The sequence below is a fragment of the Lissotriton vulgaris genome, chromosome 6 (genome assembly GCF_964263255.1).
Source record: "Lissotriton vulgaris chromosome 6, aLisVul1.2, whole genome shotgun sequence".
Taxonomy (NCBI): domain Eukaryota; kingdom Metazoa; phylum Chordata; class Amphibia; order Caudata; family Salamandridae; genus Lissotriton; species Lissotriton vulgaris.
The window spans coordinates 1,360,712,382-1,360,726,169 of NC_141694.1; the positions used below are offsets into that span (position 1 = coordinate 1,360,712,382).

The 13,788-nt window shown below is 52.2% G+C and overlaps 1 protein-coding gene across 2 annotated transcripts in view; it reads right to left on the bottom strand.

Moving 5' to 3' along the window:
• Positions 1–13,788, bottom strand: part of USP34 (ubiquitin specific peptidase 34) — a 2,709,276-nt gene that overhangs the window by 1,874,244 nt on the left and 821,244 nt on the right. For both annotated transcript variants that reach the window (XM_086927486.1, XM_086927485.1), the window contains exons 30-31: positions 8,363–8,485; positions 8,133–8,216 (exon numbers count right to left, since the gene is read on the bottom strand). In XM_086927486.1, the coding sequence (XP_086783612.1) occupies positions 8,133–8,216; positions 8,363–8,485 (207 nt within the window). The remainder of the gene's footprint in view (positions 1–8,132; positions 8,217–8,362; positions 8,486–13,788) is intronic.

Below are 13,788 nucleotides of genomic sequence, written 5' to 3' on the forward strand. Positions count from 1 at the left end.
AGCTCACTCACTCTTCTGGCAGAGGTAATAGCAACCAGGAAAGCAGTCTATAGAGAAGACGTAAGGGACAGTTATGAAGGGGCTCAAAGGGAGCGCACATCAGGAAATTCAAGACAAGATTTAAGGCCCACTGAGGCATTATGAAGGGTACGGGTGGAAACGTATGGGTAATGCCCTTAAGAAAACGGTTAACAACGGGGGACTTAAAAAGAGAAGGCTGATCTGGAAGCCGTAGAAAGTCAGAGTTGGACAAAAGATAACCTTTGATAGTGCCTAGAGCAGAGCCCTGCTTGGCTAAAGAGAAGGAGAAGGAACAGAAGAACCTCAGAAAGAGGGGCAGAAAGGGGATCCACAGCCTTCACTGTGCACCATGCCACAAATCTGTTCCACCTGCTGGCGTATACCTTTTGGAGGGGAGACGCCTGGCTGCCAGAATGACATCCCAAATTTCGGGAGGAAGATCAAAAGGGGTCAACTGTCGCCGCTCAATCTCCAAGCATGGAGGTGGAAGCTGGACAGGTACAGGTGAAGGACAATCCCCCACTGCTGCGACTGAAGATCCTCCCGAGGAGGCAGACAGATCGGGGGATCGATTCTCATACTGAGTATCTCGGGATACCATACTCTTCGAGCCCAGTCCGGAGCCACAAGAATCAATTGGGCCCAGTCGCGCCTGATCTCCTTCAGCCCTCTGGGCAGAAGTGGTATAGGCGGAAAGGAGTACAATAGACTGCAGCTCCACTCGCAACGAAAAGCATCTCCGAGCGAGTGCCGCCTTGGAAATTCCAACGTGCAGAACTGATGACATTGTGCGTTCTCTTCGGTGGCGAATAGATCTAACCAAGGCTCTCCCCACTGCAGAAAGAGACCTTGCGCCACATCCAAGTTCAGACGCAAATCGTGATCAATCAATCAGAAGAATTTGTAAAGCGCGCTGAGGGGGGGGGGTCGCTACTGCTCGAACAGCCAGGTCTTGAGTTGTTTCCTGAAGGAGAGATGGTACAGGGTCAGCCGTAGGTGAGTGGGGAGAGAGTTCCATGTCTTGGCTGCCAGGTAGGAGAAGGATCTTCCTCTGACAGTGGAATTGCCGATTTGTGGGACGGAGGCGAGGGCGAGGCTGGCGGATCGGAGCTAGCGGGTGGGTGTGTAGAATGTGAGGCGGCTGTTGAGGTACTTCGGGCCCGTGTCGTGGAGAGCCTTGTGTGCGTGGGTGAGGAGTCTGAACGTGATCCTTTTGTTGACGGGGAGCCAGTGCAGGTTTTTCAGGTGGGCAGAGATATGGCTGTGGTGAGGGATGTCCAGGATGAGTCGTGCTGAGGCGTTCTGAATGCGCTGGAGTCTTTTCTTGAGTTTGGCTGTGTTTCCAGCGTAGAGGGTGTTCCCGTAGTACAGACGGCTGGTGACGAGGGCCTGGGTGACAGTCTTCCTGGTTTGGGTGGGGATCTAACGGAAGATCTTTCGGAGCATGCGCAGGATGTTGAAGCAGGATGACGAGATGGCGTTGACTTGCTTGGTCATCGTGAGGGAGGATTAAGCCCAGGTTGCGTGCGTGGTCCGTTGGCTTGGGTGCGGTGCCCGGGTAGGGGGCCTCCAGGAGTCGTCCCAGGCGGAGGGAGAGGGTCCGAGGATGAGGACTTCCGTCTTTTCTGAATACAGTTTCAGACGGCTGATCTTCATCCATTCCGCGACGCCTTTCATTCCTTCCTGGAGGTTGGCTTTGGCGGTGGCGGGGTCGTTGTACCGGTGGCTGAGTTTGTCTGCCCTGGCGTTCAGAGAACCTGCCAGGTGTTGAACCACCAAGGTAATGCCTTGATGTTCCAGCAATGTCCAGAGTCCACAACCACACCACGCCCTGTTTGTTGCAATACCATATGGTAGTGGTGTTGTCTGTGAACACCGGCACTAAACTTTCCCAGACAGAGGGAAAGAATGCCTTCAGTGCAAGTCGGATCGCCCGCAGCTCCAGAAGGTTGATATGGAGCCAGGACTCCCCCGGAGACCAGAGACCTCTGATCGCCGCCTCTCCCATGTGGCCTCCCCATCCCAGGAGGGACGCATACGTCACCACTGTGTGCTCCGGTTGGGGAAGGGAGAGGGATTTGCCTCTGACCCAATCACGATTCGTGAGCCACCACTGCAACTGTTGTGCAGCACCCTCCGAGATCTGGACGTTATCGGACAGATTGCCCTGATGCTGTGCCCACTGAAACTTCAGGTCCCACTGTGGAGCCCACATATGCCATGTGTCACCAGCAAGATGCATGAGGCCATTGGCCGAGAAGCCGGAGGGTCATCCTGACTGAAACCCGGAATAGAGGCTGAAAGAGCAGAATCACAGCCTGAATATCCCGGACTCGCTGCTCAAGAGGATAAACCCGAAACAGCGTTGAATCCAGAACTGCCCCGATGAAGGGGAGCTTCTGAGAAGGACTCAGGTATGACTTAGGCACATTGATTGAGAACCCCAGCAAATGCAGGTCGGCCGTAGTCTGGAGGTGGGCAACAACTGCCTGGGGCAAGCCCGCATTCAACAGCCAGTCGTCAAGGTAGGGGAAGACTGACACCCCTGACCTGCGCAGATGAGCTGCGACCACCGCCATCACCTTCGTGAACACCCGAGGGGCACTGGCAAGGCCGAAGGGGACCATGGCAAACTAAAAATACTCCCAGCCTACCGTGAACTTCAGGTAGCGCCGATGGGCCGGCAGAACGGGGATGTGCAAATAAGCATCCTGCAAGTCGAACGCTACCATCCAGTCTCCAGGGTCCAGGGCAGCCAGGACCAGAGTCAGCATTTTGAATTTCTTTTTCCGGAGGAAACAATTGACGTCCCGGAGATCCAAGATGGGGTGCAGGCCCCCCCTTGTTCTTCCTGGGACCAGAAAGTAGTGGGAATAACAACCACCCCCTACTTCCTGACCAGGAACACACTCGATGGCCTCCATGGCCAGGAGAGCCGTAACTTCCTGACAGAGAAGAGCCAAATGATCCCCCGACATGCAGTGGTACCGAGGTGGCATGGCTGGATGGGAGGACAAAAAGGGGAGCGAGTAACCTTGGCAGATTATCTGCGGCACCCACTTGTCCGATGTAATTTCGCACCAGTGGTGAAGGTGGCGGCAGACCCTGCCACCCACCAGCGTGAAGTGCTCCCTGAAGCTCGGATTAGTAAGGCTTAGAGGCGGAAGCAGCGGGGGTGGAGGTGGACTGACCTGCGCGCTGGTTACCAGACCCACGCCTGCGGAATCCACGGCTGCAGCCGCGCTGAAGCTGGTTCTGCACAGGCTTGTTGGAGGAGCATGCTTGGGTGCCCTTGCCCTGGCTACGAAAGGAACAAAATCCAGTTGTGGCTAGGTTCTTTGTGGAAAGACCCAAAGATTCTGGATGTGGCCCGGGAGTCTTTAAAGCGCTCCAGGGCATTGTCAGCTTTATCGCCAAATAGGCGGGAACCAGAAAAGGGCATGTCCATGAGCGAGCCCTGGACATCGGGCGAGAACCAAGTGGAACGCAACCAGGCGTAGCGTTGCAACGCCACAGTTGTGGAAATTGCCCTGCCCAACAAATCAGCTGTGTCCAACCCACACCTGATAGCAAACTTCGCCGCATCCTTACCCTCCGCAATCACTTGAGAAAGGCCAGCCTGGACCGCCTCAGAACACTGAGGCAAGACCTGAGCTACAGAATCCCACACTGTGTGGGAGTAACAACATAATAAGCAGGGGGTGTTAACCGTCTGCAGCCCCAAACTGGCTGAGGAGAACAACCTCTTGCCAAATTATTCTAGCCTTTTAGAGTCCTTATCCGGCGTAGCCGTGGAAAATGCACTCTGTGACGTCGAAGCCTGAATGACCAGGCTCGCAGGCGTAGGGTGAGTGGTCAAGAAGGCGGGATCACCAGGTGCCGGGCAATGACGCCTACCGGGGTTTTTATCCACCGACACCCCCGTGTCCGGTCGCAACCAAGTGCCCAAGAGGACTACGGTGAGAACGTCATTGAAGGGGAGCCGCGGCTCTGACGAAGCAGACGCTATCTGGAGCACCTCCGTAAGGAGGCTGGTTTTCATGGCCACTGTAGGGAGGTCACGATTGAGAGCTTCCACAGCCCGACGCAGCACCACGGAGGAGGAGCACCCTCCTCCATAGTAGGTGGAGGAGAGGCAAACCCCAGGTCAGAAGACACATCAAGTTCGTCGACCCAATCTTGCTAGGAGTCACACTTCTGGGCAAGGGGGGTACTTGGACCCGTCCCAGTCTTCGTCCGGCTCCGGCGTAGAGGGGACCGGTCGCGGCGGCAGAGACAGAGAAGGGACAAACGGTGTCGGGAACGGCACCGAAAACGGCGCCGGCCGGGGCCAAGCCGGAGCCGCATCCCAATTCGGATCCCAGGCCGGAACAAAATGGTCCGGGAACCGGGGCAGGGTAGGGATAAACGGCACCCAGTGCGGCAACTGGGGCGGAGCCGAGGCCGGCGACGCTGTTCCTCGTGGCGGTGGAACCGAAGCCAGCGGCGCAGGATCCTGCAACACCGGGGCTGGCGCTGGTGGCTGAGCCGCTGGGTCAACAGGATCTGGGCACGGGACCGTGGGGCCCGAAGGAGTGCCGGCGAAAGCCCGGGGCCTAAAAAGGCGGTCTATAGCAGCAAGAAACTCTTGTATCTGTTCGGGAGTCGCTGACGTACCCGGGTACAGTGGGTAGGCCGTGGGACTCCCCGGCTCCAAAGGAACCACAGGGGCGGAGCCCCTGTCCACCTCGTCCGCCTCCGGGGAGCGACTGGGGGGCGTCAGAGAATGACCACGCTTCTTCGACTTCTTTTTATGGCGTCGCTTACCGGAATCTGAAGTTGAAGACTTAGAGCCTGAGGAGCGACAGCTGCGGTCCTGCTAGGGGTCTTGTGAACGGCCCCTAGACCTGGAGCGGCGGTGAGAGGAATGAAAGACCTCCAGCAACTTCCGGCGCCACTCCTGCAAGGCCTTCAGGGCCATGGCCCGACAGTCTTGACAGTCCCGGGAGTCATGATCAGTCTCCAGGCAGTAGAGGCACACATCGTGGGGGTCCGCCTCCGACATGTTACGGCGCACGACCCACAAGACTTAAAGCCGGGCATCCCTACGTGCACCAGAGACAAAAGGAGGAGACAAAAGGTCTCAAAAGAATAGTCTAAAATTGACTGAGGTACGTGCTCAATTCAGATCTGCGCTTTCGGCGCGGAAAAAGAAAGAACTGACCTCAGCGTGCATGGGTGGTGCCTACGTACCCTCCGTGATGTCGTTTCTGCGCTGACGATGCCAGTGACGGACGCGGAGCCGCAGGACGCCACCTACTGACGCGCAGGGGTACTCCTAAGCAAAATTTTCCAGATCCAGTCTAACACCTGGGGATATTCTAAGGTAAGGAATCTATCACTAACGTGTCTCTTTCAGATAAACAAGTTATTTTCACTGGTTTTACAAATGCACACAAAGATATACACAGAATCCACTAATGCAATCAAGGTACACGGAAATGTGGTTGTGCTCTATGACAGAGGGATGAAAGGTTAACAGCTTTCTTCAGAGAACACAGTCATACCACTGAAAGGTATTGAACATTTGTGCCTGCTTCAGCTCAAAGTGGCCCCATATATAATGATTTAACTTAAGAGTTGGTTGTGAGAAAGTGGCTCTATATATACTGGGCTAGAATGAAGAACGGTGTGTATAGAGTCCACCAACCCCAGAGGTATACCAGAGGTCAAAGTCAGAACTGACCTTACTCTCCAAAGTGGTAGCTTGGTCGAGCAGTAAGGCAGTACCAGAGGACAGAGTAAAGCATTTGTTGTACACACTCAGTCAGCAAAAGGTTTCACACACTCAAGGACTGAACTCCAGGCCAATTGTTTTTATAATCACAGATATAGTTGTTTTATTTTTAGAATCCATTGTTATAAAAATATACTTTTCTCAATATGAGTATTCTCATGTAATTACTTTGCAAGGAAGCAATAAAGTTTGTGCACACAATAGTTACAGTATAGACAGTAAGCAATACAGTAATGAAACACACTAGCATTGAGCTCAATGGGTTTTTCATAGATAAATACAGTTGATTACTCTATGGATTACTTTGGTAATCCCAGGACTAGATCTAGGATTTAGTCCTGGGGTCTAAACTGAAACCAGATTAGCAAAAACGTTTTAGCTACTGTGATGAAATTTCAGGGATATAAAGCTGTTTTAAAAGTTCACACTTAGAAACTTTTCAAGGTAAATCTGACAATGTTATTCAATGGGAGGAAATTCAGGGTGCAGGTAAAGTACGATTGCGTTACTTTTGTTTAACCAAGCACTAGTCTCCTAGGGCCAGCACTGGGGGCTTAACTCAATGGGTACAGCAAATGGTCTGGAGAAGCTCTCAGAGGCGGTATGCCTTTGAAGCTTCCCCCGGTCCATCCTGGGGGAGGAGACATAGCACCTCGCCCAGGATGTGCATTGTTGCAGGCCCAGGAGAGCGGGGGCTCTCCGCCCAGGGGTCCAGCAACATGTCTGCTGGGTGGCAGCCTCTGCAGCCACTCAGCCCAGACGTGGATTGTAGATTCGGGTTTGGGAGGGCATCTCTAAGATGCCCTCTCGTGCATCTTACAATAAATCACACACTGGCATCAGTGCGGGTTTAATGTGCCGAGAAGTTTGGTACCAAACTTGTCAGTCTTCAGTGTAGCCATTATGGTGTTGTGGAGTTCGTAATGACAACCTCCCAGCATCATATACTCTTAAATGGCATCACTGCACTTACAGGGCCCAGGAATGGCCCTGGGTACTGTAGGGGCACAGGGCTCATGCACCTGTGCCCTCACCTCTGGCATAGGGCACCCAGCTAGAGCGGTGACTGAAGTATGCCAGGGCAGTGGGGTCTGTGGGCATGGCACACAGGGATGTGTGCCATGTTGACTCTTGTTTTAGTTCTGCACTTAGGCACTCAGCCTGCAAAAGCAGTGTGTGGGTGCCAGGGTACAGCGCCCCTGAGGGTGGCACAATAAGTGCTGCTGCCCTCAGGGGTCTTCTCTGGTCACCATGGCCTGGGTACCTAGGGTACCATTTACTAGGGGCTGACAGGTGGCCAGAGATGCCAATTGGGTATTTAGTTTCAGCATAGCTTTTCTTTTTAGGGAAGGAACACAGGCCCTGGGTACCTGATTGGCAGGAACCTAGGGCACACTCAGTCAAAGCACATCAGCAGTTCAGAAAAAAGTGGGGGCATGCCAAGGCAAGAAAGATGGCACTTTCTCACATTGGTTGACTGTCTTCTCTATTTTTCTGAAATATAAGCAGGGTGTGGATCTTAGGTAGGGGAAGACACCTTACTGCTAAAGAGAGCAGAGAAGACAAGAATCTCGCCTTCAGCTCCAAGTCCCATGTGATGCATACATGAGGAAGGGAACCTGAGTAAATGGGAAAAATTAATATTCATCACCATGAGATTTATGTATGATCAACAGCGGAAGAAAGAGGAGGAGGTGTATGGGTGCACTTTTAGATTGTACCAGGTTGGAGACAGGCACAATATCTTATTCTACAAAAACTGACCTTTGAAGGATAGGCAGTCATGCCACCTTCTGTGCCGTAGTGGTGATCGAGTCATGATCAGCCCAGTCATTCACTTTGAAAGACAGACATATCCTAAAGATCATCTATAATCAGCTAGCACCTCACTCCTAAAGGCAAAATATGCTATTGAACAGCAAAAGCAAATTCAGTGAAACACAGTATCTAGATTAACATATAAAAAAACACACTTTAATTCTTTTTACTTCAGGTTACAGGCAATCAAGTAGCAAGTAGTGTACCATAGCATTTAATTTATTGTTAAAAAGAAAACCGGAAGTAGGGGGGACAAACATTTTCTTTATGCAACTCAGGAAAACATTTTTCACATTAACGAAGGTGCATAGTGGTTAATGTCTATTTGATGCAATAATGCTACCTCTGAGGTCTGGTGACATCTGACAACTACTTAACATTTGGCCTTGTAGTTCATGATCATGTCACCTGAAACTTTTGATGGCAGTCAAAGATTTGACCTGTTATCAAGCCTACATATAACCAACTATTCAATTAATCCAGTTACCCTTCCTCCATGAAATAATAAAAAGCAAACCTTGCAGCTCCAGGTATTTTTACTATTTTCTATCTGATCGTCACTGGAATCATCAGAGTCTGGATATAAATCACTGTAACTTCCCTGTTAGGAACATAAAGAGAAAAACATTTAGCACAAGAAAGTATTGGCACAAAAGAAGCAACTGGTTACCATGAATCATGTTGAGCTCAAAGAAGTCTGAAACAAAATACAAAACCACATTTTTGCTGTTAATCGCATTGTATTACCGTAGACTCTCGACGGATTCTTCGGTTAGGCTTCCCAAGAGACTCAATGATTTCAAGTGCATATAAAAGTTTATGTGCACTTTTAATTCGCAACAAACTCTTCCAACAAGGTCCATCTCCTCCCTGAAGAAAAACAAGAATGTGCAAAACTATCAGCACAAACGTCCACTAAAATGAGAGTAACACCTAGCTTTTCAGGACTTAAACCTTCAAAAGTTTCCACTGTTTAGAACACCACTATTAACATACTAATGGAGTGCCAAACAAAAGGCAAATAACTATAGTACAGTATTGAATATATCTTGTATACATCACTAAATAAAACAGCAATTAATAAACGAGAACAAATTGTATGACAATAATGCTGGTCATGTAGGAACACTAGAATATAAAGTAACACTTGTAACAGAGGTGCTCTAGTAGCGGTATCCATTATAGATTCACTTACTATTTGAATATTTTCCACACATAACAAGCTGGAAAACATTAGTTTAAAAAAAAATGTAACATGATACCTTTAAGCAAAAGCAATTCAAAGGGACTCAATTCTACAGCCAGTTGAGCTCGCTTTTCTCCAGACCTAGCTTCACAACATGATTTGGTGTAATATTCAAATGGTATGCAAATCTATAAAAGAGTCAATGCTGGATAAGGGCCCTGTTAGACCTGGCACCTTGGCGTGAGTCTCCCTTCCACTTTTTGCTGATGTGCCTCCGATGTTTTGCTGGTTTTCCGATACTCAGGGCACTGCGCCACGGCTGATCCGTGCCGCAGTGCAAGTGCTCCCTACTGTAAATTGTACATGCGATTGGTATCCATGATTGGTTCTTTGGATTTACTGTTAGTCCCTAGTAAAGTGCACAAGAGAGTGCCGGGGCTTGTAGATGCCAATACTGCTGGTGGGCCTGCAGCGCTGGTTGCGCCACCCACCGAAGCAGCCGTAAAGATGTGTCTGGGAACTGCGACCGCAGAACCCGCGTGCGGTCTCGTACTGTCACCCTAGCTGGGCAAGTGTCCCCACTTGCCAGCCCCGACCCTTCCCTTGACTACATGTTAGTCACCCCTATGGTAGGCCTGCGGGCAGGGTGCGTTGTAGGTGTAAGGTAGGACAAGCCCAGATGTGCGTGGCATGTCCTAGTAGTGACTTACAACGAAGACCGTATTTCACTATTGAAGGCTACCTGCTCCATTAGGCCAGACTGAGCTGCGAGGATTATTACACCCTATAATCCCCGCAGGCTCAAGGAGCATGGTAGCGGGTCATGTTTAGTATGCCTGAACTCAGGATGATAAGATATTTCTTGTAGTCAAGTTTATTTTAGTATCCTGGGTTTGCAAATGCTACTTTTAGAAAGTTAGCATTTGCTTGCTTAGCCATTTCAGCCGCCTCTGCTGGTATGTGTATCTGACTGTCTGGGATGTGTGAATGACAGGGCTGGAGGGATGACAGGTGGTGAATGCGCAGATTACACCTTAGTGGGAGGTAGGAGTGCCTCTTGACTCGAACTGTCACTGTGCTCGGCCACCACAATGCTGGCTCCACCCTCCTGGGGAGCGGCGGATGACTCTGCCGGCACCTGGCCCAGGAAGGGCGAAGCCCCCATCAACAAGGTACTCTGGCCACCCCTGTCCGGACAATGCTGGCTCCACCTCCTGTGGGGCGTCTGATGCGCCTGCCCCTCACACCGAAAGCAGAAGCCGGAGTACACCCGCCGGGGTACTCCAGAACTGAGAGTGGCTATGCAAAGGCCCCCCTGGCCTGCGAGAACAAAAGAATTGGCCTATAAAAGAAGGAGCCCTGCTCCTTGAAAATTAGATCCGGTTTGGGCCACAGAAGGACTCTGCCCTACGAGAAGGACCGTGAGAGACAAGGAAGGGTGCTGACTCTTGCCTGTGTCTGGTGCCTTGCTGCTGAAGGAGAGGAAGACGAAAAGACTCCGAAAAGACTTTTGCTCTACTTGTGCCAAACTCTGCTAAAGAGATCTCCAAGGGCTTGCAACTGAACTTGCCCCCTGACCAGCGTCCCAGGACCAGTGGACGCTACCCCCTTGGAAGAAGGCGACTGCGGGTGCTGACCACCGCCGCAGCACTGACGGAGGAATCTCCTCCAAGGCAACGACATCCACCTGACCACCGTGACCGGGGCCCACAGCAACAGCGGGAGCAAAGTAAGGACCAGCCGCCGCTGGCCCGGACACCGTGACCGCAACTGCACCGGGAGCCCGAGAGCAAAGCAAAGGAGGACCCGTCCGGTCCGAGCTCTCGAGGTGACTGCATAACGAGCAGCCACTCACCTGCAAAGACGGACAGTTGCCCTACGAGAATCCGCAAAGTCGGTAGCCTGCCCGACAGCCCAGCTGTGAGCCCACAGCTGCACCGACATTTGGCTGGGTACGTCCTGCACTTGGGGACCGTACTGCCACTTGTCACCACCGCACAGCCGCCGCCTCCAAGGTCGGAGCGGACGACGAGGAGGAGAGGACCCTGCCGCCACAGAACACCGCTGCCCCGGAGGACCAGTGACCTGCTCGGCTGAAGAGCCGCAACGATCAACGACCCCGGGAAGGCAACGCGACGTGGGACAGATCCCCTGGAAGCCGCCGGCTCCACAAGAACTTTTGAGTAACACCGGCCTACGGGCCTCAAGAGAACTGCATAAGACCTGTGGTAACCCGAATCAAGTAATCTGCAACCGTTTCCATAAAGTATATTGACTGTATTCACAAGCCTGCTTAAAATCTATATAAAGATATATATTTTTACAGAATACAGTCTGGTCTCGTTGTGTGGTGGGTTGGTTGTAAAGGTGTACTGTTGCAAGTGTTTAACCCTATGTGCCCCAAAGATTAGCCTGCGACTGCTTAAGCCACACTACCTAGAGGGTAAGCAGAGGTTGTCTGGAAGGTAACCCTCAGCCCTGACGAGGAAGAGAGAGTCCCTGCTTGTCGCTAGTGCTACACTGCGCCAACTAGAGCCTCCCCCTTCCTACATTGGACGCAGCGGTGAGGATTTCGAATTTACACTTGCGATATCTATACCTGAGCTTCTGACCACTACACAAGGATTACGGTCCAGTTACTTAGCCACAGACTTTGCTTTTTGAACTTTGCCGAAAGAAGATTCCGAGTGCAGAAACCATGCCGGGCACAAAGAGCCTGGATGGAGCGGAGTCCACGACCTCCGAGGTGTTGGAGGTGGAGTGGGACCCCACCAAAGTGGATAAATATTCCAGGGACGAACTGAAGTTCTTTTGCAAGAAACTCAAGGTCCCGCACGCTGGCTGCAAAAACAAGACCCAGCTCTCCAAGGCCCTGAAAGCCTGGATCGAGTCCCGGAAAACCCCGGAGGAGCAAGATGTCCTCGCCGAGCAGAATGCGACGGAGGAGCAGAATGCACTTGGGGATCTGATCGATCTCGAGAGGCAAGACAGCGAGCACAGCTTTGGTAAAGGCCTGTCGCCAGAGGAGCTGGCGGACAGGAAGGAAACCCGGAATCACGAGAGAAAGTTGGCAGAAATGAAAATCCAACTGGAGCTTGAAACCAAAAGAATGGCGCTTGAAGAGCGAAAGCACCAGATGGATTACGAAATAAAAATGAGGGAGATAAGTCTCAAGGAGAGAGACTTGGATCGGCCTCCCTCTGGTGGCAGCACATCGCCAGTGCAGGTAGAGTCAAGAGTGCACATCCCGAAGGACGTAGTTAAGGAGTTCTTTAAGGGGGATGACATAGGACAGTGGTTTAGGGCATACGAGGTAGCCATGTCCTCCCACCGGGTCCCTGACAAGGATTGGGGAGCGGGGTTGTGGGGAAGGTTCCTTAGCGAAGGGAGAGATACCTTGCTAGATTTGCCCGTTGAGAATCAGAGATCCTATGCCCACATGAAAGAAGCTTTATTGAACAGGTACGGGCTTACCCCTGAAATGTATAGACAGAAGTTTAGGGGGTGTACTAAGCGGCCTGGGAATACGTATGTGGAGTATGTGACTTACTTTTGCAGAGCACTGGATGGTTGGGTGAAAGGTAACAAAGTTAATGATTTTCAAGGTCTCTTTGATTTAATTGCATGGGAGCACTTGTCTGATCACTGTTTTCCTGAGTTACGCCAACACCTGATCGATAGCAAGCTGTCCAACCCGAGGAAGCTTGCTGAGGAGGCGGACCGCTGGCTCAGCACCAGGGTCCACAAGGGTCCCGTGGGAGATTCCGCCAAGAGTGGGCAGGGTCCCCAGCAGAAGAGTGGGGGGGACAAGGGGGGAAAACAGAAAGGGTTCCAAAAAGGCCCCCAAAGTAGTTCCCAAGGGAATCCGCAGCAGGGTTCTCAGCCTCCCCCACCCCCGAAGCAGAATGGGGCCCGACAGGTAAACCTGTTCCAAAGGGGCCCTTCAATTGTTTCAAATGTGGCGAGCCGGGGCACATATCCAGTGACCCCAAGTGTCGCCTATTTGGAAAACCCGCACCCACTGGTGCTCCGCCCGACAAGTGACTAGCGTTCACCTGGGAGAAGAAATGATGGTCCCGGGGGTGGGGATCCCGTTCACATGACCCTGGTCTCGTTAGGAGACAGCGAGATGATCCCTACGAACTACCTGCCCTCTAACACTAAAAAATATGGGCAGGTGGTGATCATCAATGGTAAGGAGGCCGAGGCTCTTAGAGACACAGGAGCCAGTGTGACTGCAGTGAGGCAGCACCTGGTGTCTCAGGAGCAGGTTGTACCCCATGCCTACTGTAGGGTTATCAACGCTGATAATTCGGAGAGTCAGTGTCCGATGGCTCAAGTTCCCTTCGAGTGGGGGGGGGGTCTCTGGTACTCTGCAGGTCTGTGTGAGAAAAACCATGCCTGTTGACTGTTTGCTAGGGAACGACTTGGAGCACTCCCCTTGGGAAAAGGTGGAGAAAACGACTCACCTGCGGATGGTGGGTCTGCCTGACTGGGCGTGCGTGACCACCCGGTCGATGGCAGCCAGTAGGGGTGATCGAGAGGTCCTGGGGCCTGAAGGAGAGGCCCAGGAACCGGCCTTAGGGAGGAGGCGCAGGGGGCGCGGGAAGCCGGAACCTGAAGTTCCTACGGTCCAGGAGGAGGCAGACCTTGAGGGGGATGCCCTGGAGCCTACAGGGGAACAGATCGCCGAACTGGGGGACCTGCCTGAGCTGACCCATTGGCAGCAAGAAGGAGGACCCTCCAGGGAGGAATTCTGCAGGGAGCAGAAAGAATGCCCTTCTCTCGTGGGTATGCGGCAGCAGGCTGCAGACCAGGCCAATGGTGTTCAGGCCAAAACACATTACGTGTACTGGGAGAACGACCTCCTGTATTCGGAGCCTAAGGCTGCTGAACCTGGGTCAGCCCGTGTGCTGGTGGTACCCCAGAAGTTCAGAGCCTTCCTACTGGGTCTGGCTCATGATGTGCCTTTAGCAGGACATTTGGG